The sequence below is a fragment of the Fopius arisanus genome, unplaced genomic scaffold (genome assembly GCF_000806365.1).
Source record: "Fopius arisanus strain USDA-PBARC FA_bdor unplaced genomic scaffold, ASM80636v1 scaffold00210, whole genome shotgun sequence".
Classification (NCBI taxonomy): Eukaryota; Metazoa; Arthropoda; class Insecta; order Hymenoptera; family Braconidae; genus Fopius; species Fopius arisanus.
The window spans coordinates 47553-73330 of NW_011887949.1; the positions used below are offsets into that span (position 1 = coordinate 47553).

A 25778-nucleotide genomic window follows, 5' to 3' on the forward strand; every position below is an offset into this window, starting at 1 on the left:
AATTAATTAGCACGTCAACACATGCCATCAGTCAATGTTATTCGTAATAAATTGAGATTATTTTTTTGTGATGTTTCAACACTTTTATCGAAATTAATACAATAATGCACTAACACTAGATTCAATGTTTCTGATTCTCGTGAAAATTCCTCCGGCAGTTTTTTTTTTTGTAACGAGTAGTCCCAGGGTTTTCTCCATTCACGTACAAAATGAATCATTCATCTCGACAATTTCATTGTATCATGTCATGTGAATTCTTATTATCTCCAGGATTACATGATATACTCCATACAAATAACATTATCTATACTTTTATCATCAATATTCTTAACTATATCGTTTCTCTGAATTAAGGCGGTCAGCCTACTTTACTGATTACAATTAGGAAAGCCAATATATAATTGTTGATATTACATCTTACACTCAATTCACTGGTTTTTCACCCCTCGAGGGGTGCGAATGAAAAATTATTCGGGAAAACGAATTTGGTATCATCGATTATTTCATTCACATAACTTCAAAAAGCTCTCTAGCTACAGTAAATGTTGTACATATCAAGGTAATATTTTATCAATTACAGTTTCTGGTAAAATATTCATATAAATAATATTTCAATCGTTTTAACAAGTACTCGGAGCAATTCACCAAAATTTGGACTTTAGTGTGTTCATCGAAATTGTCAGATTGGATTTATTAATTTTAGATTACAAATTGAATCATATGATCGACTCATGAATATCGAAGGGCTTTGAACTTTTCTATCTTTATCTCGTTCTGTCTTCATTTTTACTTGGAAATTGGATTATATTACTATTTTAATTTCTAAATATTAAGAAGCACTTAAGGATTTCGGAAAAGGAATGAAAAAGTCTAATTCTGCAGGAAGATTTACAAAATCATAGAGAAATTTTAATTTTTCATGACTCCGCCTTTTTTTTACGAGATAAAAGTTTAGGATCCTCGATATTTTGTTGGATTGCGTAAGATAAAAGTTGAAAATCTCGAAAATCACGATTGGTATCAATTTTTGGTGAAATGCTCCATTTAAACTCGACATGTATTTTAAAATTTTATCATAACGCGTGAATAAACGATTTGACAATAATCCTGCACGAGACAATGGATTTGTGAGTGGATACATTAGAAAATCAATAGTATGAGCCCCTGTGCGGATTTGTGGGCTTTGGAAATAAATTATCATTCCCTTATTTCAGTAGTTTCGTCGATATTAAAGTAGCTCTACCCACAAGGCAAATTGTACTGTGCAATTTAATGCAATTTTCTTCTTAATTCAATTACCGTTTTTAATTTTCTCCGGGTCTTACGTATAAATTAATATTTCCATTATAATCAACAAATTCATCACTCCCTAATAAAAAATAATTCAACTTTTTAATTATTTGGTAGTTAATATGGTATATTATTTATTTCTATTATTTCCAATTGTTTATTCGGTTTTAGGGGATAGATATGAATTTTTTTTTCCAAATATTCTCACGAAATTTAATTGGGCAGAGCTACTTCGAATCATCAAGGTGATAAATTTTTACACCTGAGATGCAATTCTCGTGGTCAACTGGATATTTTGAGTAGAATTGATATATTTTTTTTCGAGTTAATTGGGATTGGTTGAACTGAGTATTGAGCGACGATAAATCTAAGAAATTGAGTGACCGGTTGAATTTCACTCGTGGGTTATGACTCGAAAATGTCCACTACACTGGAACAATTGGCGGCTGTCTCTTTTTTAAAGGCGGATGTGCACGCGGGACCAGTAAAGGCCGTTTCACTTGCTCTCATCGAACGGTGCACTGTCAACGATGTTGATGCTAGGGACGATGATCTGTGATTGCTCACGGATGATTTATGAGGTATTATTCGTGATACCGATGGCATTTCCGATGCCACCACCGTTAATATCTCCTGAAATAAATTTTTCATTTATTTTTACAACGATTTCTTCATCAATCAAGGCACTGACGAAAGAAATTATTTTTACTAAATATTTATCACGTCCAGAGAAATATTTATATTCATTCATTTCGGATAGGTTTATTTGCAAAATTGTAAATGCTTTTTTTTTATTTTAATATACGGTTGGAAAGTTACACAAATTTCAATTTTTGCAAATTGAAGTTTGTAACGAGAACGTGACTTCATTGGATCAGTTAATTTCTTGAATATTCTGATAATTTTTAATTTTCAGGTCCACATGACATAATTGAGTTAGAAATTCAATTGTATCGTATTTTAAATTTTTATGATGAGCATGAAAATTCAAGCGTGCATTCAACCTGAAAACGGCAATTTTCGCAAATTTAAAAAATGAAAAATGAATAAATTGTGTGACGATGTTGAATTGAAATTAAATAAAAATTCATATAATGGCAAATGCTGCTGACTTTGTGATTGAGATTTCAAGGGATTTCCAACGATGTAATGACCGAGCGATTTCACTCAAAGTTATAATTGTCGGGATCATCTTCACAAGCGATATAATCGAAAACTAATGGAAATGGAGAAAACTTGGAGAGAGACTCGACTGGAGAAAAACATAACATGAAATAAATGATTAAATACTTCTCTCTCATGGATGTTTGAGAAAAATCAATTATTTAATGAATATAGTAACTGAAGTTAATGACGAAAGTACCTCTCGGCTCTCTTCAACCGCTGGCAATAATTCATCAGTCGAATGAGGTGTCCTTGGACTGGGTGTCGGTTGCGTCTGCATCTGCTGCATTTGCGAATCCTGTTCCCTCTGTCTAGCTAATCTCAATTCCTGGAGTGCCAGCCTCTGCTCCTTCTCATTCCTCTCTTTCTCGAGTCTTCTGGCACTGTAACTTCTCGCTGATGACGTTGAGCTGTGTATCGACGCCAAACTTGGACGTCGTGAACCTGTCCCAGGAGAAAGTAATCTGTTATTGTAATGCGAGAAAGGTGCGGTGTGCTGCATACAGAATGCACGCGCGTGCCGCAATGATCAAATAAAACGAAGAGAGAAAATAAAAATTGAAATATATCAAATCCCAACATCATTTCGCAGTCATGCGGCTGCACCCACGCATATTTTATCGTTTTCTCTCACATCACTTTGTGTTATTTTTCAGGTGTTGCAAGTTGTGACTCATGAAAGCTATGGACTTCCGGCTCTGTAACGGCTCTCAATGCCCACCCCACCCTCATTGACATAGTGGATAACATGTGTATCATGTGCTGGGAATATCAAGTATCGTGACGTGCTGGAGATATAAGCCGTTTTTACCGTCATTTTTTCGTCGTTGAGAAATCAAATTTATTTTTTTTTTTTTTGAGAATATGAGAATTTTTTTACCCAGTTGTAGCACAGAAGCTCCATTTTTCAATGAATTTTCCTCGATAATCTGTTGGAATCGATTCTGTGGGAATGTTTATGATGAATTCATTGAAAAATATATCTCGGGACTTCAGGAAAAAAAACCATGAGATGACCATAATTTTCACTATTTTCTAAAAATAAATTTATTTATTTGGCAAGTGAAACTTTTCTTTTCTCAAATCTTCTCTCTGAATCGGAGGATATATAGAATTCGATTGATCTTCGACGAATTTTCCCAAAACTTTTAGGACAATCTTGATAAATAATCATTAAAAAAATGTAAGCCGGTTAATTCTGGTGAACTGTGTACCCAAAGTAATGAATAATGAAAATAACGCCTCAGCAAATTTCAAGTGATCTCGTTCATGATCGGTTTTAAGAGAATACACCTAGAAACAATGTGTTGCATATCAAACAGATGATTAAGCATGCATTTACCCCAGAGTGCAGCGAGTTAGCTATGAGTGCATGATTTATCGGTGCTTCTTACCAACTTGAACTTTTTCGCTTACACAAGCAGCACTATTGTTATTGTTGTTAAACTGTAACCGGCCGCTGCCATCTTGCTGACTCGTTAGAACGTGGATTCGGTTATATCATGTTTTTTTTTTGTGTTTACTTATCTTGACGACAGAATATGAAACACGCGCATTGTGATAACAATTTCTACGTTTCCACTCCTGACGGATCTTATTCCACCTTTTTGTTATTATTGGTGATATTTTCAAATTTTATTCAATTGTCCATTGTAAGACAAAATTTTTCAAACTTTTTTACTTCTCGGAATAATTCTCATTTCGTTGAATGCTTCAAAACAATTATTGCATTCCATTTTCTTTCTGGTTATAATGCATTGGAGAGAATTGGATTTATTTATAAACGGCGGGGGATACAATTTGAAAATATCAGGATAATGTTTATCAACTTTTAATTAGAAAATTCTGGGGGAATATGGACACATAAAAAGTGTTTTTGATTTTTGACTTTTTCTTATATTCAAATGACCATCAATTAATAAATAAAATATTTAGGAATTGTTCTATTAACAGACTGTCGATTCCGATTTTTTAAAAATTCAATGAAAATATAAAAAAACGCGAATAAAAACTAAACGGTAATAATAATACAGATCAATTTATTAAACAATAAAAAGAATGAATTTTTCGAGAACATCAATGTAATATTGAATCTGATGATAATTCAATGATTTTCTAAACGGTTATAATTTTAGATAGTTATTCTGTGATCTGGGAAAGATATTCGACTGTTGATTGGTGCTACACCGACTTAAATACAAACATGTCCATATTACCCTGCACTATGTTAAATAAAAATAGTTAATGTTGAAAGAAATACTTTGTATGAGTTGGAGAAGTAGATTGAGTAGTTAAAGCCGTGCGTGGTAAGACCAGACTCGAGAATGGAAACGTGAAACTTTCATATCAGATAGAAGTAATACTAATATGTTGGAGAAACAAAGTATCAAAGTTTAAGAAGGTGTGGGTTTCGGATATTGTTTCAGTGAACATTGTTCGAGTTTTTGAATTATGAAGTAGGTACAACGACAAACAGCACAGAACGGCACAACAAATTTTGTTGATTCTAACAGAAGGAGTAGAATCTGGGTTATTCAGCAAGCACCCAAAACAACAGAAACAGATAGGGAGAAGGAAACCTGAGCTTTTCCACGAGCACACAGAGAGAAATCATTAACCGCTAATTTAGAGTATTGTTTTTCCCTCTTCGTTAAGAACAACATTTCCGGTTTGCGAGCGAAACTGAGAATCGTTCTTCCTTCAATTTGGATTAACATTCATGAATTTGTTATTGCACTGCAGTCGGATTAATTTACTACAAAATAGAGAAATATATTCTTTCAGGGGATTTTTTTTAATGTAAAAAATAAATGTCAAAGTTCACGTCAAATACTTCTCATTCCGTAAATTTAGTATAAAATTTTTACGACTATTAGGTCGTACTTTTCAATAATATCTGAAAGCTCGCAGACGGTCCTTGGGAGAATTAAAATCAATGTTCTCAAGGGCATAAATATCATGCTTTCATGTGAATCCCATTTGACCCTAGAAGACTGAACATTCGGTAATGATTTTACATGTAAAATTGATTCTTCATTGTCAACTGCGAGAAAATATCCGGAAATCGAGAAAAAGCTGCGAGACATCACTATCTGGGAAAGACTGCAGACAATTTTTGTCAATCAAAATTGTTTATATTAAAAGATTTATCAAAAATCCGCGATAAAAAAATATGAACAAATTTCAGAAACAAAAATAATAAATATAAATAATATAATAATTCATTTCGATTCAGTATAAACATATTATAAAATAAATAAAACAGATAAGCCATATTAAATACAAATATAAAAACTACACTATTTACAAAAATAAGGAGTAAATAATAATTTTTTCGGAGAAACTAAATATACAAAAGAATAAAATTTCCGATAATTGGAATAATTTGTATAATTCAGTGATAAATTTCATGACTGAAATTGAGAGGTACTCCAATGCTCCTAATTTGAGGAAAATTATCTCTCTGGGAAGAAATAAAAATAGAAGGGAGGAACATCGATAATTTTGATGTTGCGTTTGTTTTTTTCGCAATTCTGCAATTTTTTTTTCGTCTACCGAGGCCGTTGGATCCTTCGGCAACGTCGCTAAGGGTACGTCGGTGCTTTTTTCCTTTGGCCGCTGCCTGTAGGTGACACGAAATAAGCAAGATGGCGGCGGCACGTGCCGCACCTGCACGCGATGCTGGAACCAGTGGTCCACGACTTCCACCGCTGCTTGGTCTCCTTGTAAAAGCTCCACAGGTCAATGGGCCGTCACTACTGCGTTGACTTGAACGCGATGAGGGCCTTCCTGACAGCGTCAATGGTATACCTAGGGATTTAACTCCATTAAAGCCACTAAATTTATTGCATCCTGCATTCAAATCTCCCACTCCGAACATGAACTTTGAGGATTACCCTAAAACTTGTCTTGGAACTATTTACATATGGATAAATCTATCCATTTATTATTGATGTCTTGAGAATAGTGGAACTGATATTTATAGTTGTCACTGATTTTTGCATGAATTTATGAGTTTTCGGTATGAAAATTCGGGATTCGAGTGGAATTTTATCAACGATGTTCAGAAATTATAATGAACGAGACCTACTGCGCAGTCCACCTGCTGAATTTGAATTTGGCGGTTCGAGTTGAATAATTCATTTTGGAAATATTTGGTAATGATGAAATTTGAGGAAGAAAAGAGTTTAGAAGTTATGAGAGCACTTTTTACAAATGTTTTTACAAATTTTCAATGAATAAAGGGTAAAATCAATCATAAAAAGTGAACAGACCTGCATCATTGCTGAATAACATCGGTGGGGTATGATGGGCATTGGCATAATGCCTGGGCTCTGAGTACCTGGCTCTGCTGAATAACTTTAATACGAAGCAAATCAGTCCCGTGAGCACCGCTATACCCGACGCTACACCAAGAAGAGTAGCGAGGTCAGTCTTTATCAGCACGAGATCTGAAACGAAACGTTCGGTATCATGCATTATACTCATGATCAAAAGAAGATACTCAAATAGCCATCTTGCAGATGATCCATTGATAATCCTATCAATTTTTTCTAAGGACATTCAACATTGTGAAATCGCGTAATTGAAAAATCAACTACTCCATTTTATTTACTCCATATTTTACCCTCATTTTTTAAATTCAATTATTTCGTGAAAATTGTCTGAAAATCAAGGAAATTCAGGAATTTATTGGAAACTGATGGATTTATTTGGCTTCCATTTAATTACAAATTCAATTTCAAAATTCATCCGATTTATAATTTTTTGGATTTTTTAGCATGAAATTAGCGGGGATTGCGAAAAAAGTATTTTCTCAATTATATTTACGCAAGAAAATATATTTGGAAAAAGAAATTTTCGATCTCAGTGCGACATTTAGGGAGGAAGAGAAATGTTTGAGGGAAAAACTAAAAAAATTCGTTCAATTCGATTGATAGATGATCCGGTAATGAAGGTGAATGAATTTATTCGTGAATGTGACGTACCTTCGGCACAGAATATTTTCTTTGTTGGTCTTGAGAGAACAACCCTGTGATAGCCAGTATCGCAATCGCATATGGCATTGTGTTGTACCTGCGTGCACGTTGCGTGCTGGTCGACGAACTCGCAGGTTGCCCGATAGAAACATTGTTCCCCGAGTTTTTTGGCTGTATAAAAAATATCATCGAGAAATAATCACTAAATCCACGAAGACAAATTCAAAATCCAATTTGAAAAATTCCACTAGAATTCCAAATGCTCTAAATGAAATTCCGTGAAGAATAACGCAGCACGGGAAAAAGTATACTTGAATTAAGTATACTTGATCATTTTTTCAAAGTATATTTTATACTCGATCCTAGTATATCGGTGAAATCAATGCAAAATCGATTGTTCCAGGATTTTTATATTTAGTATTAATGCGGTAAATAGTTAAATAAAGGTAAATAAAGATTTGTCTTCGATAAATATCCAACAAGTACTTATTTTGAATATATTAATATACTTATTTTAAATATAATGTATAGACTTAGATCAAGTATTAAATATCCTTGATTCCAGTATTTTCGTTCGTCTGAGCGAATCAAAAATTTTCCACTGAACACTCAAAAAATTGCCGGTTTATTCGGTAATTTTCCACAGGAAGATTCCCCCAGTAATAATCTATTTTGAATTTTCGAATATTTGAGTATTTTGGAAATGTTTAAAAAAAGGAATTCTTTATTTTTAATTCACTAAAAATTCTTTCAATCAAAATGTCTGGTTTTCCATTCCACTAAAAATGAATGAATTGAATCACTAATTTATTGTTCTTTTCTCCATTTTTGATACAATTTGGTTTAGAAATATTGGTGATATTAATGAAATATAATATAATAGTAATAGGAAAAAGTTGTGTATTGAGTGGTGAAACAAAGAATTTTCAATGGAATAAAACGCTTTGTTCCAGCTATTTCGATTTAATTAAAGCTCACGTTTAGCACAGCCCTTTGTGGGTCCAAGCTGGACTGGAAAATTCTTTTCACACTCGCATTTACCGGTGACTGTGTCGCAAACAACATGTTGTAGATTTGAGCTGCACGTGTCGTCGCAGATGGAGCCCAGAAATCGCCCCTTCTCTGCAATCCAATCAATCAAATCAGCCTCGTCCCCATTCCCTTAATTAATCCAACAAAAGTCTCCGCATAATTGATAATGCGAGCTATAAAAATTCAATATTCAAGGTTCGATTGACCGCAATAATTTCCACATGCAGATTGTCTTGATGATGTTTTTGTTGAATATCAACAATGTGGTGGGCAATTAAAATCAATAGGTATACGCCGGCTAGACCATTTACGCCGCATTGTTGACTTTAATAATACGTACAAAAATCATGCGCCCTAAATTCCCCAGAATAATTGAATCCATTCGACCGTTAAATCGTCGATTAATTTAACAAAACCCTTTAGAATTTTTAATTGCTATCAAGGGTATTACCCTCTCCACCAACATTCACCTTGTTTTTCATTTTCCTGGCAAATAATTGATGGGATTGACGTGAAAAAATGTACATTTTTAAATTTTTTAATTTAATTTTCACAGAGGAGAATGCTCGCACCTTGAAACTTTGCGAATGATTAAATAATTATAAAGTGCCAAGTCCTTTTTTTATGTTAATACCATCGAGAATTTACCAAGAGAAATTGAAAAAAACGTTAATTTAGGAGGAAAGAGCGAATATCCTTAAAAATTCAGGGTAATGAATACCAAAAATGACTTTAATTGAATATCAGTGGCTGGAGCGCCCTCGAATTGGGGGTGAATCATGCTGAAGTACTTGAAAAGATGTGCAGATAGGGCATGCACTAGTAGTCGAGTTGCATGCAGGACATTTCAAGGGGATAGTATATCGTTACGACAAGATGACTGCGCACATGTCACCCCGATAGCCTCAATACTCCACAATTAAAAACACAAGAATTATTTCGAGAATGCCACACGTGCTGAAAGTATCTGACACATTTAATAAAATATCTCATCTTTAATTAATATCCAGGACCTATCCCCAAAAATATTCAATAGTATATCAACAAATATCTGAGATATTTGCTCTAGCCCATATTACACATATTTATTGATTAATATTATTAATTTTTTCATTGAGGAATCTCGGAAATTTTTGACGTGCACTTTCCTTGAAATTTCAGAAAACATTCTCATTAAAAAATCACGAAGATTTAAAATTAATCAATAATTATCGTTGTATAATTACTATTTTGTTTGTAATTAATTAATATTTATTTTCAGCGGTGACTCCGAAGGCCGTTAGGGATTGCAATCGTTTCGTTATAGGATTTTTCAAAATTGAATGCAGATTGGATTTATGAATAATTAAGTACTAATTCGTTTGGAATGTTTTTGAGGAAAGTATTATCTCGTCTGGTATCGTTATCCGCTAAAAGCAAGGGACATTCAGGTCGTTCACATCCGACTTGTGTCGCCATATCGAGCACTGGAGTTGTAGCACGTGAGATAGTGGACAAAATACATAATGTCACGCGATAGTAAAACCGCCCTGAAGTTCCTTTAACTTTCTCATTTCCCAATTAGACACTATTTTTCACCCCCAAATAGATCTTCACCATTTCTTAATGCTCACATTTTTTTTATCACTCAATTCACGTGGAAAATTGAATTCATCCTGTGCAATACACTGTTCATTATTTCGGTCCCAATTTGCAGGGCGGAATTCTAGAAATATTTGTCATGTTTAATTGCCATTAGAATTTCGGAAAACCTGATAAACCATAGACTTTTTTTCCTGTTTAAATGATCGGAAAATCAATAAAATAATGAATTTTTCAATTCAATTTAAATTTCAAGTTTCACCGACAATTCAGTAGAATTCCAGAATTCCCCGATTTTTTAGCCACGTCATTCAATAACACCATCACCTAAATTTCTATTGTTCTATTCTCTCATTAATTAATTTTCTACTCATCAATAAAATCAAAAATTCACCGTACCCTTAAATTTCTCCGAAACCCTACCTATCGAAAAACAAGATGCTCTGAAATTTCATGAGAAAACCACCACTCAAAAAATGTTATTAATCCGAATTTACCAGGACTCTCTCTCCTTGGAAGTTGAATAGAAAAATAATATTAGCGCCAGTCAAATTTCCTACCTTGCATAATCGACGTTGGATATATTTGATTGTCGATACCTCCCGGCGGAATTAGACGTAATAATTGATGAATTACCAGTGGAATTTGCCTGAAGATAGTCCTCGCCGTCATAGGATAGATCCTCATCGTACAGAGCCTCCTGATCCCTCCGCACGGTAACTCTCCGTGGCCGCTGCCTCCCCCCGTGAAAATCTCCATGACCCGTTAACAAACTGTTATTATCACTATCAACAATATCACGTGTCTCAACGTAACTGAATTTAAATAGTATAACAATAAATGTCAACCAGCACCAACAACAGCAGGTGAATCTAAGGGCAAAGGGAATAGCGCTCATCGCCCCCGCGGCGCGAGTCTACCCCCGTAACCGAGCATCCGCGGCGCATCGACATCTCTTTCCCACTCCTCTGTACCGGCTCCCCATCAGTTACCCCAACGTCGCCTTCCCAACACAAACATAAACGCACCTTTCACCACTACACATTTATCCAATCCACCAGCAATAATAACTGAGCACCACCAGCTCCAGCAACACCACCCCATCCAAAGCTACACACATACTAAGGGGAATCCCACGAGACCATTATCCTACAGCGCTTGTGCCACAACAGCGCCATCAACCGGTTCGACCCCAAAATATACTCTGCCCAAAGTCCATCCACCCCGTCACTGGTGCGCATCTACCCTTTACCACCATCCCTCATCCCCGCGACCTACATTACGGAACACCGTGGCAGATCGATGTTTCCGTGTGGAAGAGAAAACCAACGGAGATGGTGATCTTTACAGATCATTTTCTCCATCCCTCCATTCTACCCCACTCTTCATCCCTCGAAATCTATCCGTCATCGCGCTAACTAATCATCAATTAACGTTTTTTTTTCACTTTATTCACATTAAGCAAAGTGGTTTTTTCATTTTAAATATACGGCTGGAAAAGTCGGTGTGGAATTTTAGGGAACAGAACTTATGAGTTTTCATCCTCCAATAGATCATCGACATGCTTAATTTATTCATTTTTAATTGAAGTTTCAATAAATTTGGGCATTAACAAAACGAAAATTATTTTCTGTCTAAGAGATGAAACAATTAATAAAGTATCGGACTTTTCAATTCAATTAAAATCCCAGGATTCAGTGACTATTTCGTAAATCAACAACAAGCAATGAAATCCTTCCTTTGATATTTATTTCAGAAAAGATCCAGTTTCAATTACACTGTTGAATAATTAATTGCGCGTGCTCCCAACAAATTCACCTTTGGCTTTAGTAATTGGGGATGCACCGCTGGCTGCCCTTGACACTTCTATCTTTAACATACCCAGGATTACAGAGGCAGCGGTTTGGCGCTGAACACGAGCCATTGGGACAGCCGCCAGGACAGGATGGGATGCAGTGTGTCCTGGATGGGTCGAGAGGATCTTGCTCGTAACCAGGATTACAGCTGCAGATATTATACCCCATGCAGACACCGTTGACGCAGGGCCTGTCGCAGTGAACGTTGCCGTAATTTCCTTGAGTGTAGTCCCCACTACCAGGCTGATACCCTCCAGATGGATTATAATTTCCTGGATATGGTTGGTAGCCTCCAGTCTGGTTGTTGCTCCCTGGACGTTTGTAACCACCTGAGCCAGGTTGATAGCCTCCCACTGGAACGCATCTGTTGGTCTGTTGGTCCATTGTCAATCCTGGATTGCAGACGCACAGATTTGGAGCAACGCAGCCAGCATTCGCTGGACAGCCTCTTGGGCACAGGGTCATATCCGGTGTACAGTAATTCGCCAGATTCTTGATGTACCCTATGTTGCAGACACACATTCCTGGAGAGATGCACTGGCCATTGTCACATCCCAGGGGTTGACAATCAGGTCTACACGTTTCACGATCACCAGGTGGATTGGTATACCTGTGAAAGACAGGGGCTTATTATCTCCTGCTGTTTAGTAGTTTAGAGAATTTTATTTCATTTTTCCAAATAAGTACGAACCCAGGGTAACAGGAGCAAACTCCAGGAGCTTTACACTCCCCGTGTGGACATCCACCCTCGCAAACGGCGTCACACCTCTGGAGCTGTTGATTCAAAATATAACCAGGTCTGCACTGGCATACCTTCGGTGCAACGCAGTCGCCATTAATACAGCCACCAGGACAAATAGGCTTACACTCGCCATTGGGTAATTTCTCCCATCCAAGTTTGCAGTCGCAATAGTCGGGGGCGAAGCAGTAGGCATTTACTGGGCATGGATTTCTGCAGAAAGGTTTGCAAATCCCCTCGGAGGCAATCCATCCGCTCTCGCAGGTACAGACTCCACGGACACAAGAACCACCGAAGCATCCACCTACACAGCTGTTGGATCCAGATTCGCATCGCCCTGTGGCTGGATTTTTTCGATAACCCTCACAGCAATCCAGCACTGTCACATAGCCATTGCTCAATGAATCATTCCAATTCTGAAAGATATATTAATATCGATAATAATATAGATAGATAATATATTTTATAGATATATAATAAATATATTTACTATATATCTGTCTAATTCAGTTTTATCCATATATTGATTCTATATTCACATTTTATTTTATATAACTGTTTTTTACTTAAAAAAATGTCGGAGTAAAACTTTCTTCCGGGCAAATGGGTAAATGAATTCAACTATAAATATTTCTCCGTATGTGAAAAAGAAACTTGTTTCTTACCGGTCTGGCAGGTTGCCCATATCCGGCTGGTGCATACGTTGCATTGTTATTGTATAGAGATAATGCCTCGTGATATCTGAAATCAGAGTACTGTCTCTCAAGTGGCATATGACTAGAATTTTGTCCGACTATTTTCCCTTCAATCCTCCCCCCGAGTATCGATACTAGTTTTTTTTCTGCATTGCAACTTTAAAGGTCGAGGTCAAAAGCTATGATATCATCTCGTGCTTCAGGCGTAATATGACCCGATCCATTCACTCATGTAGATAAATTATTTGTACTGAGCCTCAGGATTAATTGTGTTATTAATTTTTCTTCGATCCGTATTGATTTGCGGTACCCTGATAAAAAGTGTTTGTCAAGAAAATGTTCAAAGCTGGGAATTCTATTCGCGAATTTGTTAAATTATTGTATTCTCACAATGTTTATGTCATATTTACGTGGAGTTTACATTCTCCTTATTTGTCTGTCCTGCATATTATGTAACGCAGTCAGTGCGGTAGCGAATAGTGAATGTGATTCATATCTATTATTGGATATTACTAATACATTATTTTTAATTGATGAATTATCTACGATTTTTTCTCTTTATCAATAATCAATAATCCCAAATTATTATTAATGTCAGATTCCATCAACACCTGTGGAAAATTCAATTCAATGAAAAAAGGATCATCCTCATTATTTTTTTACACATTATAAAAATTGAAAGATCAATCATAATAATATCCTGAATTCTGCCAATAATCAATGTTTTTTTTATATACCATGAGTTGGAAAAATAAACAAAAGTCGAGGGGTTTAAACAAAAATTAGTGGAAAGAATCGAGTTTTTTTTTTAATATAAAGAGAATGTAGAAATAGTGGAATTGAAATTTTTATGAAGAGAAATGAGGGAAAGATCGAATGACATACAATGGAATCGCGGGATTCTGTGAGCTCCTGTTATTTTAAAAAACCTTTTGACATTTGAATAATGGGGGATGATTCGTTTGAAATGTTTGGCGTGTCTTGGTGAAGTACTGAATGGATCCATCGGACTTTATTCACTCACGGAATCCTTTTGTAGCAGTATCCTGCCTCGTTGTGAGTCTGCTGATAAGGACCTCCCTTTACATTTTGTGCAGACGCGAAGAATACGCCTACCAGCAGAAATACGAGAACATGAAGCTGCTTGAGGACCATCTTTCCTTGTTGAATGCCTCTTACTCACTGAGCACTTGTCTTCACTGACTTCTTGATTACATAAACTTTGGTGTGTCACTGCAGGTCAGCTGATTAGAATTTGTGGAAAATACGTTTGATTATCAGTGTGTATTTACGATTTAGCTTGACCGAGATGTGAATAAAAAAATATTATTTGACCCTCGTACACTGTGGCACTGTTACCATTTTCTTTAATGCGTAGGAGCTAATCAGATTAATGCATCGCAGAACTTGTTTCTTCAGATGCTATTGCCATTCGTCGTTTCCAGGTCAATATCAATTCTCGTTGTGAGAAATAATTGTTCTGTTTCGTGGGAGAAACTCCGGTAAATTTATTTTGAAGGGCTGAAGGACTAAGAAATTATTACAATATTTTTATTCGCAATTTTTCTTCGCAATGTACGGAAAAGTCACTTTTCGACGCATCATGATGAAAAATAAATTTCTGACGTATTAGAATTTGTTATGAAAAAAATCAGTTTTAAGTGGCAACGGGCACGTGATGGGGGTAGTTGCATAGAGTCGTATTATCCGACTTCCCTTCCCCTACAGCCCCGTGAGTATAACGACACTCGGCTATAGTCGTGTGGTCATTGAGAAAAATTGTTGATTTTATTAGAAATCCATTCGTGTATAAATTGATCACTCGGTGACTCATCTCTACTACTGGAGATTATGGAGTGCGTAAGGACAAATTATGCTAGTGCGAAATGACGTCAATTACACATTTAAAAATACCTTGATTTATTATTAATTATCGTACAAAAATCACTCCGTAAGAGTAAAAATAATTCAATTGAAATCTGAGTGATAAAGAGAGATGAGGAAAATCGATTTTTCCTGTGATAATTTGAAGAATTCGCAAGTTCTTGAGATTTTAACAAGATAATTGTCAAACTTCAGTTCACCATGTATTGAATTAATTCAGACGATTGTTGGCATGAATGATGATGGCCTTGGTGTAGTTCACTTCAACAAGTCATGGTTGTTGCTTTCAAAATTGATAGACTGCAGCGGAATCTCGTCGTAAAGATGTTCGGCCTCATCACTTGGTGCTTGTCGAAAGGTGTTAATTGCTGGTGGACGATCGTAATGTGCTTCCATGAGTTCTGTAATCCGAAGTAATCCAATGAATACTACGAAACCAATTACATAAAGCCCAGATTGCACTTTCGCTGTGAATTCGTAAACTAGGATAAACGATCAGCCCAAATTATGGCTCAATATCTCCTTAATGAAGAGAGATAGCGAAATTTTGTTGTAGATGGTTTTTTTAGAGTACTTACTGCTCTATTAAAAAGATAATAATGAAAATTCCTGTATCTCTCTTCGTTTACGAGATAATAAATAAATGACGTGAATGACTCGCCAGATGACATGCAGCAATTCTGCATTATCAATTCACTCCAGAATTGTCTTTCAATGCGACAAGTTGGAATTATGCTAGTGCGAAATGGCAAGTTTCCAAGATCTTGGAGAAGGCGGTCCTCGTTTTCCTCATTTCAAAACTTTCCAATATACTGATAGTAATCTCAACGGTCATGTAAATCTGCAGGAAGCTAGTGATATGTTATTTCCGACTTCATTTCGTTGTTCTATTTTGAAATTTTTTATTCTCCGGTGGAAAGAGAAGGAATGAACGGCTTAAAATTTTTGTAATACGAAAAATAAAATATTCTTCAACAATGGGGGGTCTTGGGCGATTTTAAATGTGTTGACCACTTGCTGGGTAAACAACGATACGAAATAGTTAATAATTTGTGGATTCATGGTCATATCAGTGGAGAATTTAAAAAAATAGACGTAAAAGAGAGCGACTGACGTCAGATAGACGTACGGTAAGTCATTGGTTTTTATTTTGTTACTCATCTGCGAAATAAAGGGTTCTTTTAATTTATCCGAATCCAATGTAATTATTTTTTATGACGTCATGATGATGAACACTGTATAAATTTTCTGCTTTACCCAATCCTGAAGTTAATTTTCACGAAATTTATTTATGGAAAAAAAGACATTGAGAGGTGCAACTATAACGGGATTCTACTGTTCGCGAAATGGAAAATGAATATTAGTTACTGAAATTATTGAAACTAGAGGAAAATTGTTGAAAATTTTAGGTCTTTCACTCACCTCTCAGGCTGTTAAAAAGTTGTATATTCGGGTATTGATTTGAATAAGTAGATTCTCTGGTCACCACACTATTTGGTCTGGGCAGTGTTCTCGATCCTTGTGGAACAATACATCTCGGTGTCTCTGCCAAAAAAATCTGTTATCAAATATATATAAACAAACTTTCCTTAATCTCTGTAAAAATATGTGTATGCCTCATGGGAAAAGCCCGAACTTTCGAAACCCATCCGATGCATTCCCTTGGGACACCTCAATTGAGAAATTAATTTTGTTATTACCGGATGCCTGTAATTTACCAATCGTTCGGATAATCTTTTCCGTCCAAAGTCGATACGTAGCGACAGGCTACTAAAACATTAGGATGTAATGAAAAGATAATTCGATATTTGGAAAATTCAATTTTCTGAAAGAAAAAATGCGAGAAAATCGATTTTTCTATACAGTTCATACTATTGAGATATTTTCCCTGTGAAATTTCCCTAGTTAAAATTTTATGATTAGATGATTTCTCTTCTCTTTTAATTTATTTTCATTTAAAGATACAATAAAAAAATACCGTAGTCACATGGAGTCAGTGTTGCAGTGCGATTTATGGTTGAGATTCCGGGATTTCCTTTTTCACGAGGTAGTGTCGCTGATCTTGGGTCTGGCTTTTCGGTGTCGTAAATTGAGAGACGAATGGTCTCGAAGAGTTTTGTACGTACGTGAAGTATTGCCAGTACAGCAAGGGTTGTTAAGCCCAGAGATATTATCGAACCGATCACTACTGCAACAGCAACATCCAGAGTCAGGGGAACGGTGTGACGTGATATGTGATCTAAAAACAAAATTATGCACTCGGGAAATTGAAAAGCTCCAGCATATATTCAAATAATAGTCTAAATTACAATTAATAATTAATATTCGGTAATATTATTATTGAATAAAATTAGAGCGATCATCGTTAGTATGAATAATATCTTAAAAAAATTCGTATTACTTTGAATTCTTTTTTGGTTTCTTCCATTGAAACCAAAAACTTCACCTCAAATAAATATACCTGGACTAATGTTCGGCGTAACAAGTATTTGTTCTCTACTCGAAGTAGCTTTACCAACACGTACAACAGCAACAATTGGTCTTACTGTAGACTCCTCTGTCTCTGGTAAATGCACCTCATGGTATTCAGTAATTATCGTTGTCTCAACCGTGGAATCCAGGGCAATTTCGTTGCGGCTGTTGCTCGTTCCACTGTTATCTTTGAATATAAACAAAAAAAACACTATTGAATTATGAATGCAAAGGTTTGATATTGCATTAGCATTTGAGAAAGTATTATTCACGATGTTTTATTGTTGTTGCGCCAGGAAAATCATCGCCGATGGCTTGAGGGTGTTTCATCGTCGACGTGGTACCGTCGATAGCTGATGTAGGTGATGATGGCAAAGTGGACGCCTCAAGCCTAGAATCCGTCCAATTGCTCATCCCTGACGTGATCGATACTAAATCAAGACAGTTTCCTGTCACATGATGACAGTTTCCGTTCAAATGCCCGCAGGGGCAATCCATTGAACATTTCGGACCATATTTTCCCACCTCACAGGGATCTGTACAACTGCAGAAATATTTTCACGTCTTCAACTTTCATTTTAATGAGTATAAATGAGAATTGAAATTTAATTAATGCAATTGGAGCTCAACTGGCCTCCATCACCTCCAATTAAGTGAATTTAAAGGAAAAATTTGTTATTTGTGTTGCGTAATGAGTGGCTTTACATCACCTGTCAAAATTCATTGAGGGGATATTAATTGCATGCATGAACGAAGCAGGAAATATATTCTATTAGCTATTTATACTTCCGAGAAGTGGTGATAAATATTCATCAAATGACCGACATTGGGACGATCGTGTTTAATGGACTTTACGAGATCTACAAGTGGTTTTTAGTTTTATTATCGATTTTTCAGATAAGGAGCTGTATTTTTTTTTAATCGTGCTGGATTGCTGTCAATTAACTTACTCTGAACCTCTCCATCCTTCTGGACAATCACAGTGGCCAGTGGTCCTATTACAGGTCCTGTTTGCTCCACATCTACATGAATGCATACATAGGATACCCCAGGAACCCTCTGGACACTCTGTAACACAAGAAAATCAGTGGCTCAGGTTCAGTACCGAAAATCCGCTGATTCGGTCGATACCAGTCTGAGATCCTCAACATAACTATATAAACAAATTAATCAAAGAAATTTGATAAACTGATTCCATCTATTTAATAAATTCATTAAATATTCAATAAATTCCGTGTAATTAGTTTGGGTTTTGAATATTCATGGAGTAACTCAACTAAAATTAGCAATTAGCAATTTGCATTTATTTATTCAAAATATGAGAATTTATTTTCATTTTACGTACGTGGAGAAAAATTCTCAACGAATTACGGTACTAATCTAAATTTTTAATTTAGCTCGACGTAATTATTAGTGGACATTCACGGAATTATCACGTAATTTCTCGTGATTTCTTTTTTCGTTCATCTTTTTATTTGAATAAAAAAACGAAGAGTAGGGAATTTCATAGGGGGAATTCCTCTGTCATAAAATGAATCACACTGCAATGTCAAAACAAGTTGTAATGATAAACTTCCTGACGTCAAAGAGTTATTGTGCAGAACAACTCTCTTACATCAATTTAATGGTCGAAAATGGATGTACAAGTGAATTGGCAATTTTACCGAGGTCACATCTAGGGGAATTGATTATATGTAGATTAGTGGTAGTGTGTGAGATCAGGGGCTCACAATTTTTCAACGCATAAAATGCCGAACAATTCCATGCGTGAATGCACTTTCACGCCTGAATCACTCTAATTAATTATCGTCGAGCGAGGTGAAGCTGTTATTACCGAGGTCCTCAAGGCGTTGGTGTTTACAACGTGGACAGGATTGTTTTCAGTTAATTTTATTACTCAATGGAGTGGAGGAGTTTGGGAAAGTAATTGCGAAATTTTTTTACCTGATTCACATAATTTCCGGGTTACTTTCGATATTTTTTGGAGAAATTCGCCGTCGATTTAATCTGCGATCATTCAATTCGCGAATTACTACTCGACGAATGTCTCGCGAATCAGTGAATTTAGAGAAAACAGGTGGAATTATCTTTTCCATTCAACTTTCTGATTGAATATTAATTAAAGATCCAGAAGTAAATGATCCGCGGTTGTAACGCTACACTTTTCTACAGTTTTGGAAATAATTCCTCTTCCTTTCGTGGTAAGAAAATATATTGTACAGTTAATTGAAATCTCATTAAACAAGCTTCAAAGAAATACGTAAGTTTTGTAATTCCCATTTTCATGTGATGGAAAATATCAAAGAGAAATGAAGAATTTTAGAAAAAATGTCTAGCACTCAAATTTTCATCACGATTAAACTGATGAGATTCAATGACATGCAATGGCTGCTAGCACCGGACTAGCTTATCGCAAAAATCGGAAAACTGGTGAGACCCCAGTGATTATCCTCCAATCGTAAATTTTAACTCACCAATGTCACAATTTTTCCCAATGAATCCCGGCTTGCAATCCGAAGTGGCAACACACTTATGAACATGAGATCCATTGACCACCGATTTCTGTAATGCATAGCCATCGCAACACTCCGTCACATTCCTCTGCCTCACCTCTTCCTGAGAGCAAAAATAAATCACATCAATAGCTAATGATCTTTCACAGAAAAAAAAAACCCAACCATTCAAATGTAATTCTATCCCCTGAATCAGGCAGCTAATGAATCTACTTTTTCTGAGAGACATAGGACGTAACATTATTCGTAATCAGTCACTTGAATCGCATAAAAGAAGAAGTTCCCTATCGAAAGTGGTGTCCAGCAAAGCCTTTCGCCTCACTCTCCATTTCTCTTTTCCTCTACATGTTACATATGTGTGCTCAATCAATGAGATCACCGCAAAATGTAAATTAAGAGCGCCTGAGATACAAAAAGTTCATATCCACAGATAATTAACTAGTCGTTTTGCTTAATTATTGGTATTTAGGATAGGCTAATGGTGAAGGAAAAATCTTTGTGGCTAACGATTCGATTGGGAATACAAGACTAATGTAACGTGTGCTAATCTCGTCGTATCAGATTATTTAATTAGCAATTGGAGTACTTGAATGCTCGGGCCCTCAACTTTCACTGTAATGAGCGTCATAAAAGTCGTTTTAGGTATCTTTGCTTGTTCTGATTGATTGTCAGGGAAATAATTACTTTGGTTCTGTGACGGATCCTCCATTCGGTTTGGGACCGAGAACATCTTGGGGGAATCGCCAAACACCAGAACGACGTCTGCACCTGCACCGGCTCTTGGTATGATTCTGTCACTGTCGTTGTGTAGCTGAAAATTCAATTTGTTATTTTATCGAATGACTTTTTAAATGAACAATAACTTAAAACCCCATGAACCACCCAGAAAGGACGATTTTTTAAATTGGAATTTTCTCGATAAATTTTTATTAGACGCATCTCTCTTTTTTTTTCGCTGTACATGAGGCGCACTGTGTGCTGCAATGATTTCATGTTTATTCTCCTGGTAGATGGTGATAAAACCGAGAACTATACGACAGCTGAAAGAATTTTTTTCCATCCGGGCCCCAGGGGCCGATTTAGAATCCTTGACGGAGGAAAGTGAATTTTATTCTCGTTCTTTTTTTCGTTCTGAGAGTTTTAGCATTTGCGAAATAAATAAATGTGGAGGTATCCGTTAGTTGAGAACAAAAAATAGATTTTGAATGAAAATTACGTGTCTCAGTCAAAGAGTGGGACTCATTAAAAAGTGAAAGAATATTTTGGATAATTCTGGAAAATTGCAGGTACAACATTCCTTTTGTATCTTTTGAATCATTGAATTGGCACTTCAACTATAAAAGTGAATAAATATGAAAACTCGAGAGAGTGTTATTAATTGGATGGATAATATAATAGTCTTTAGATCGGTTTGCGCAATTGAAGATCGCGGGACTATGGCTTGTCTGTAGTACGTATTTAGAGGTTTTCGAGTGGATTCATTTGATTTGTACGAGTCTTTATTCCTCTGTAGTTGAGATTCAATGATGACTTGGCAATTTAATCATGAGAGATCAAATATCGTAGCAGACACCAGGTTGAAAGACACTGGAGTACCCTTGAGCCTCTTTTCAATTCGATGCTCTTTGGCGTTTGAAAGTCTCCACTTTTTTCTATCTTGTTTTTAAACTGTGGATGTGTTGCAAATACTTCCGGTGTTTTGAAATATTTTTTTCTATTCACGGTTTAAAAAATCTTGAGAATTCCATACGTTGCAATTTCAACGAAATGTTGGATAATTTTTGTAGAATGGGGTCTCTGTAAATGATGGAGAGAATTTTATTTTTCACAGCAATTCCATGGAATTCCACGTGATTAAACGTAAATCAAAATACGATAACCAAATTTCTACTGAAATTTACTCGGATGTCTACAAAAAATTAATATGTTGGGGAAATTCAACAGAAATATTAGGATGATATTGGTATTTGTGATAGTTTAGTTTGAAATGTTGAACGGTGAATTTTTTCCTGCGCAGAGAATTTTCCAGAAAAGCATTTCAAATTCGATAAACACCGGACAAATTGAGATGACAACCGTCTAATTCCTCTTCTAATGACTCCCTTCATTGTCCTCTACCTCGTCTAGACAAGCACACGTTTAAACTCTGCAATTACCCAGCTGGAGTGCATCCGGGGTGAAGAAACTCGAGTTAAATCCAGTGACAATCGACAAAACTCGTGGATCCCAGGAGAATGCCTCCCCTCGACTTTCAATTGGATTTTCAATCTACCGAAAATTGAATCGGCTTTGATGTTCAATTGATTTTAAATTTTGCCAGTGAGTCCGAAAGCTCCGGCTTTTATTGAAAAATCAGTGATCACTTCACACGGAAAATTCAATTTTTATGAATTTTCAAGATGAACGTGGAATTTCCTCTTTTAAAAGAATTCTTCATTAAAATGTTTAAAAATTATTGATTAATTCTTTCATATATAATCTATGTTCTATTATATACGACATAAATTTCATTTAAACTTATTTCTCAATTTTCTAAACATACAACTTTTTCCAATAAACATTTTTTTAACAATTAAAAATTTCTTTAAACGGGACAATTTATCGATTACCTTAAAAATTCGAGATTCAAAATTCAAAAATGTACGCCAAGTTCAGTGAACGTAGTAATTATGTGCTTCCATTACAGATTGAAAAACATCCATAATATATTCTAATAAATTTTATTGAACAAATATATATTTTTCTGTAGATTCCTCCATATCCTAATTATAAGCGCATATAAATTGTTCCGACTACTAGTAAAAGCGGAAATTGGAGAAAATTTAGAAAAAAAACTCAAGAGTAAATACTGATATACTTATGCTATGTAAATTAATTAAATAATTATTGTTTCTGAATGTAATTAAAACATCTAAGTGCTTAATGGGAATTCTGAGTAATTGCTTTGAGATGTACTGAGGATTAAATGAATTCTCACTTTTCCATACGATGGCATACGGCTCCGGTCATTGGCTCTCCGGTTGCAGTCATTACCAGGACAAGGACGAGGACGAGGTCGCGCTGCTGAAGCGTCCAGGATAGCCCCATCTCACCGGAAGTTTCAATTCCACTGCTAGACAGTTCTGAGCAATTAAAACCTCACAATTTGATTATCCTATTTTTCCATCAATCCTTTCCCGCAATTTTCCACTGTTTTAATTCAATTTTAATGTCCCTCTTGACAGATCCATCACCAACTTCACAACTCGATTATTCACGAGGATCTGATGCCAGCCTCGGGCTAAATGACACCGAATAAATTCAACACCCAGACCTCAAACAATGGCCTGTGGTATCACAAACCATCGCCTGCTCATGTATCGTCTATCTCCCGTCAAATAAACACATATGCGTTCCAAAGATCGTCACAGGAATTCTCTTTATTTCAATGTTTGTTCAAATATTCATACTCTCAAGAAAAAATTGCAGTAAACTCCTTTGATCATTCATTCATTCTCTTTAGATATTTTCTATAGGATACCCTCATCAGTGAAATTAAATGTAAAATATTTCAATTGAGTCTATAGGAATATCGAATTATATTGACTTGTTGGTAATTACAGAAACAAGAGAATGGGGAGCTTGAGATAATATTCTGTGTGAAGTCCTGATTTTTAAACAATTTTCTTTGGAATAACAAAAGTAGAGCTGAATTGAAGAAGAAATTGCGATTCTCGTTAATTGTTTGAAATGAAGTAGATCTTTAAAGTAAATGAATCCAGTTGACATTTCAATTACTAAGTTATCTGAATTTTCAATAATGTTAGTTTGAATTCATTCATTCAGTTCCAATTAAAATCATTAAATCTATAACTTATCTTGAAAATTTGAAAAAACTAGGTGTTCCATGTTAAATAATGATTAATTTTCCAATAAAACGCTGAATTTTCATTCTCGCCATGAAAAATTACTGTCAAATGCAATTTAATTTTCAATATTTTCAATACATTTTCCGTTTTTTACGCAGTGGCAGGGGAGCGTGAGAATGGGAATTACCAGAATATTCAAAAAATCAACTGCGTCTCTGTAGAATTCCCCAACATTCCATGTCACTTTGTCATAAAAAATTAAATTTTAAATTTCAAATGTAATTTTCCAACAATGTACGTCAATTATTTTCATCAGATTCACTCAAGATGTTAAATCACATCGGCATTTCACTCCAACCTCCCAAAAAGCCATTGCACTGATCACTTTCCACTTTATTAAGACAATTTCTAGACGTAAAAATAGCGGTCTCTAAGGGGAAATTGATGGCGACATTTCTGCAGAAATGGGAAAGAATCGGACGGTATTTTTCCAGTGTCTATTACGAGACTCTCGTCACGCATGTCTTGGCCACCAGATGTGACAGTTTTATTGGTAATGAACGGAATTTTTGCCCTTATTTATTCAATATAACTGGGACTGCATTCCTCTGGGGGTCTTTCCGCGCACTTTCTTCAGGAACTATAACGCACGCGAATTACGTCACAGGTTCTTTGATATTTTGGATTTGGGGTGGGAATGTTGAAGGGATAATTTGTACGTTGGTTTTGCAATGCGTCTTCAGGGCACTAATATGCACTTGTGGCACAATGAACTCCGACCCTCTCTGACTTTGGTGTATGTCCCCACCAGAAGATCATCACGTTCAATCATCCCATTCGTTGGGGAATTAAGGGATTCAAGTGGTTGCAAACACCATGGACGTCGATTTATAAGTGTATGAATGCTTGTGCATGAGTTACATGCAAAAATTACCGCTTTTTTAGTCATTTAACCCATTTATGACCGCCTCATGACGTCACGACGTCACGATTTTTTTAAATTGTAATTTTCGTCATGACGCACTGGTATGACGTCATTACTACGAATACTTGTGGGATGTGACGGGAAAATTGAGGGGTCATCTTCTTTTGGACGTAATTGAATTTTTTTATGCTTTTATCATTCGATTATACGAATTACATGTTTTACATTTACATTTTCGTGGAATGATTTATTGGGTGAGTCGTGGAAATTAGAATATCGTTGTGGAAAAATGGTAATTGAAAATGAAAATTCTCGAATGGATTAGTTGAAATTTGGAATCGGTTAATTGAAAAAAAATGCTAATTTCATTATATCAAAAAATTTTATTATAATTTTATTATATAAAATTTATTCAAAAAAATCGAATATTTTTAGAGGGCTTTCTTTGAAGTAAAAAATGGGGTCAGCTCAGAGTCGAAATTAATTTGTCCACCGATGTTCATAATTATGAAACATAATATTTAAATTGCGCGCGGATCACGTCATCGGTCTCATCGTGCGTCCGTTGATATAATGAAATAATCATTAATGTAATAATAATTATATAATAATTTGAGATGCTGTTATAAAATTCTAACGAAATTCATCTGTGGAATCCCCTCGATTTTTTTTTCGGGAATTAACTTTTCACGTAAGTCGACTCAAGAAGTAATTTTAAAACGAGTTAATTCCGACTTCACCACTTCACTACTTCACTACTCAATGTAATTTTACTCCACTTTACATCCATCAATTTCCTA

The 25778-nt window shown here is 35.6% G+C and overlaps 3 protein-coding genes across 7 annotated transcripts; all 3 read right to left on the reverse strand.

Moving 5' to 3' along the window:
- Window positions 1-1425: 1425 nt before the first annotated feature.
- LOC105272575 (uncharacterized) lies at window positions 1426-11164 on the reverse strand. Of its 3 annotated transcripts, none has more exons than XM_011314762.1 (7): window positions 10683-11164; window positions 8412-8555; window positions 7443-7604; window positions 6729-6905; window positions 6124-6264; window positions 2654-2898; window positions 1426-1923 (listed from the first exon to the last, which is right to left on the reverse strand). In XM_011314762.1, exons 1-7 carry the CDS (start codon window positions 10942-10944, stop codon window positions 1696-1698), a joined length of 1359 nt encoding a protein of 452 aa, XP_011313064.1. In that variant the 5' UTR covers window positions 10945-11164; the 3' UTR covers window positions 1426-1695. The 3 variants fall into 3 exon arrangements, with proteins under 3 accessions (XP_011313064.1, XP_011313063.1, XP_011313065.1); XM_011314761.1 differs by having other exon boundaries at window positions 6010-6264; XM_011314763.1 differs by lacking the exon at window positions 10683-11164 and adding an exon at window positions 10607-10669 and having other exon boundaries at window positions 6010-6264.
- A 609-nt stretch (window positions 11165-11773) lies between these two features.
- Window positions 11774-14544, reverse strand: LOC105272576 (von Willebrand factor D and EGF domain-containing protein). The gene is made up of 4 exons (XM_011314764.1): window positions 14361-14544; window positions 13307-13382; window positions 12594-13057; window positions 11774-12512 (listed from the first exon to the last, which is right to left on the reverse strand). The coding sequence occupies exons 1-4, from the start codon at window positions 14489-14491 to the stop codon at window positions 11873-11875; spliced, it is 1311 nt and encodes a 436-aa protein (XP_011313066.1). The 5' UTR covers window positions 14492-14544; the 3' UTR covers window positions 11774-11872.
- A 711-nt stretch (window positions 14545-15255) lies between these two features.
- Window positions 15256-24810, reverse strand: LOC105272578 (Multiple epidermal growth factor-like domains protein 10). Of its 3 annotated transcripts, none has more exons than XM_011314767.1 (10): window positions 24241-24810; window positions 23183-23485; window positions 20890-21016; window positions 20167-20308; window positions 18643-18760; window positions 17965-18236; window positions 17682-17879; window positions 17199-17459; window positions 16643-16765; window positions 15256-15621 (listed from the first exon to the last, which is right to left on the reverse strand). In XM_011314767.1, the coding sequence occupies exons 2-10, from the start codon at window positions 23290-23292 to the stop codon at window positions 15479-15481; spliced, it is 1494 nt and encodes a 497-aa protein (XP_011313069.1). In that variant the 5' UTR covers window positions 23293-23485; window positions 24241-24810; the 3' UTR covers window positions 15256-15478. The 3 variants fall into 3 exon arrangements, with proteins under 3 accessions (XP_011313069.1, XP_011313068.1, XP_011313067.1); XM_011314766.1 differs by having other exon boundaries at window positions 23183-23765; window positions 24241-24258; XM_011314765.1 differs by lacking the exon at window positions 24241-24810 and having other exon boundaries at window positions 23183-24041.
- Window positions 24811-25778: the final 968 nt, after the last annotated feature.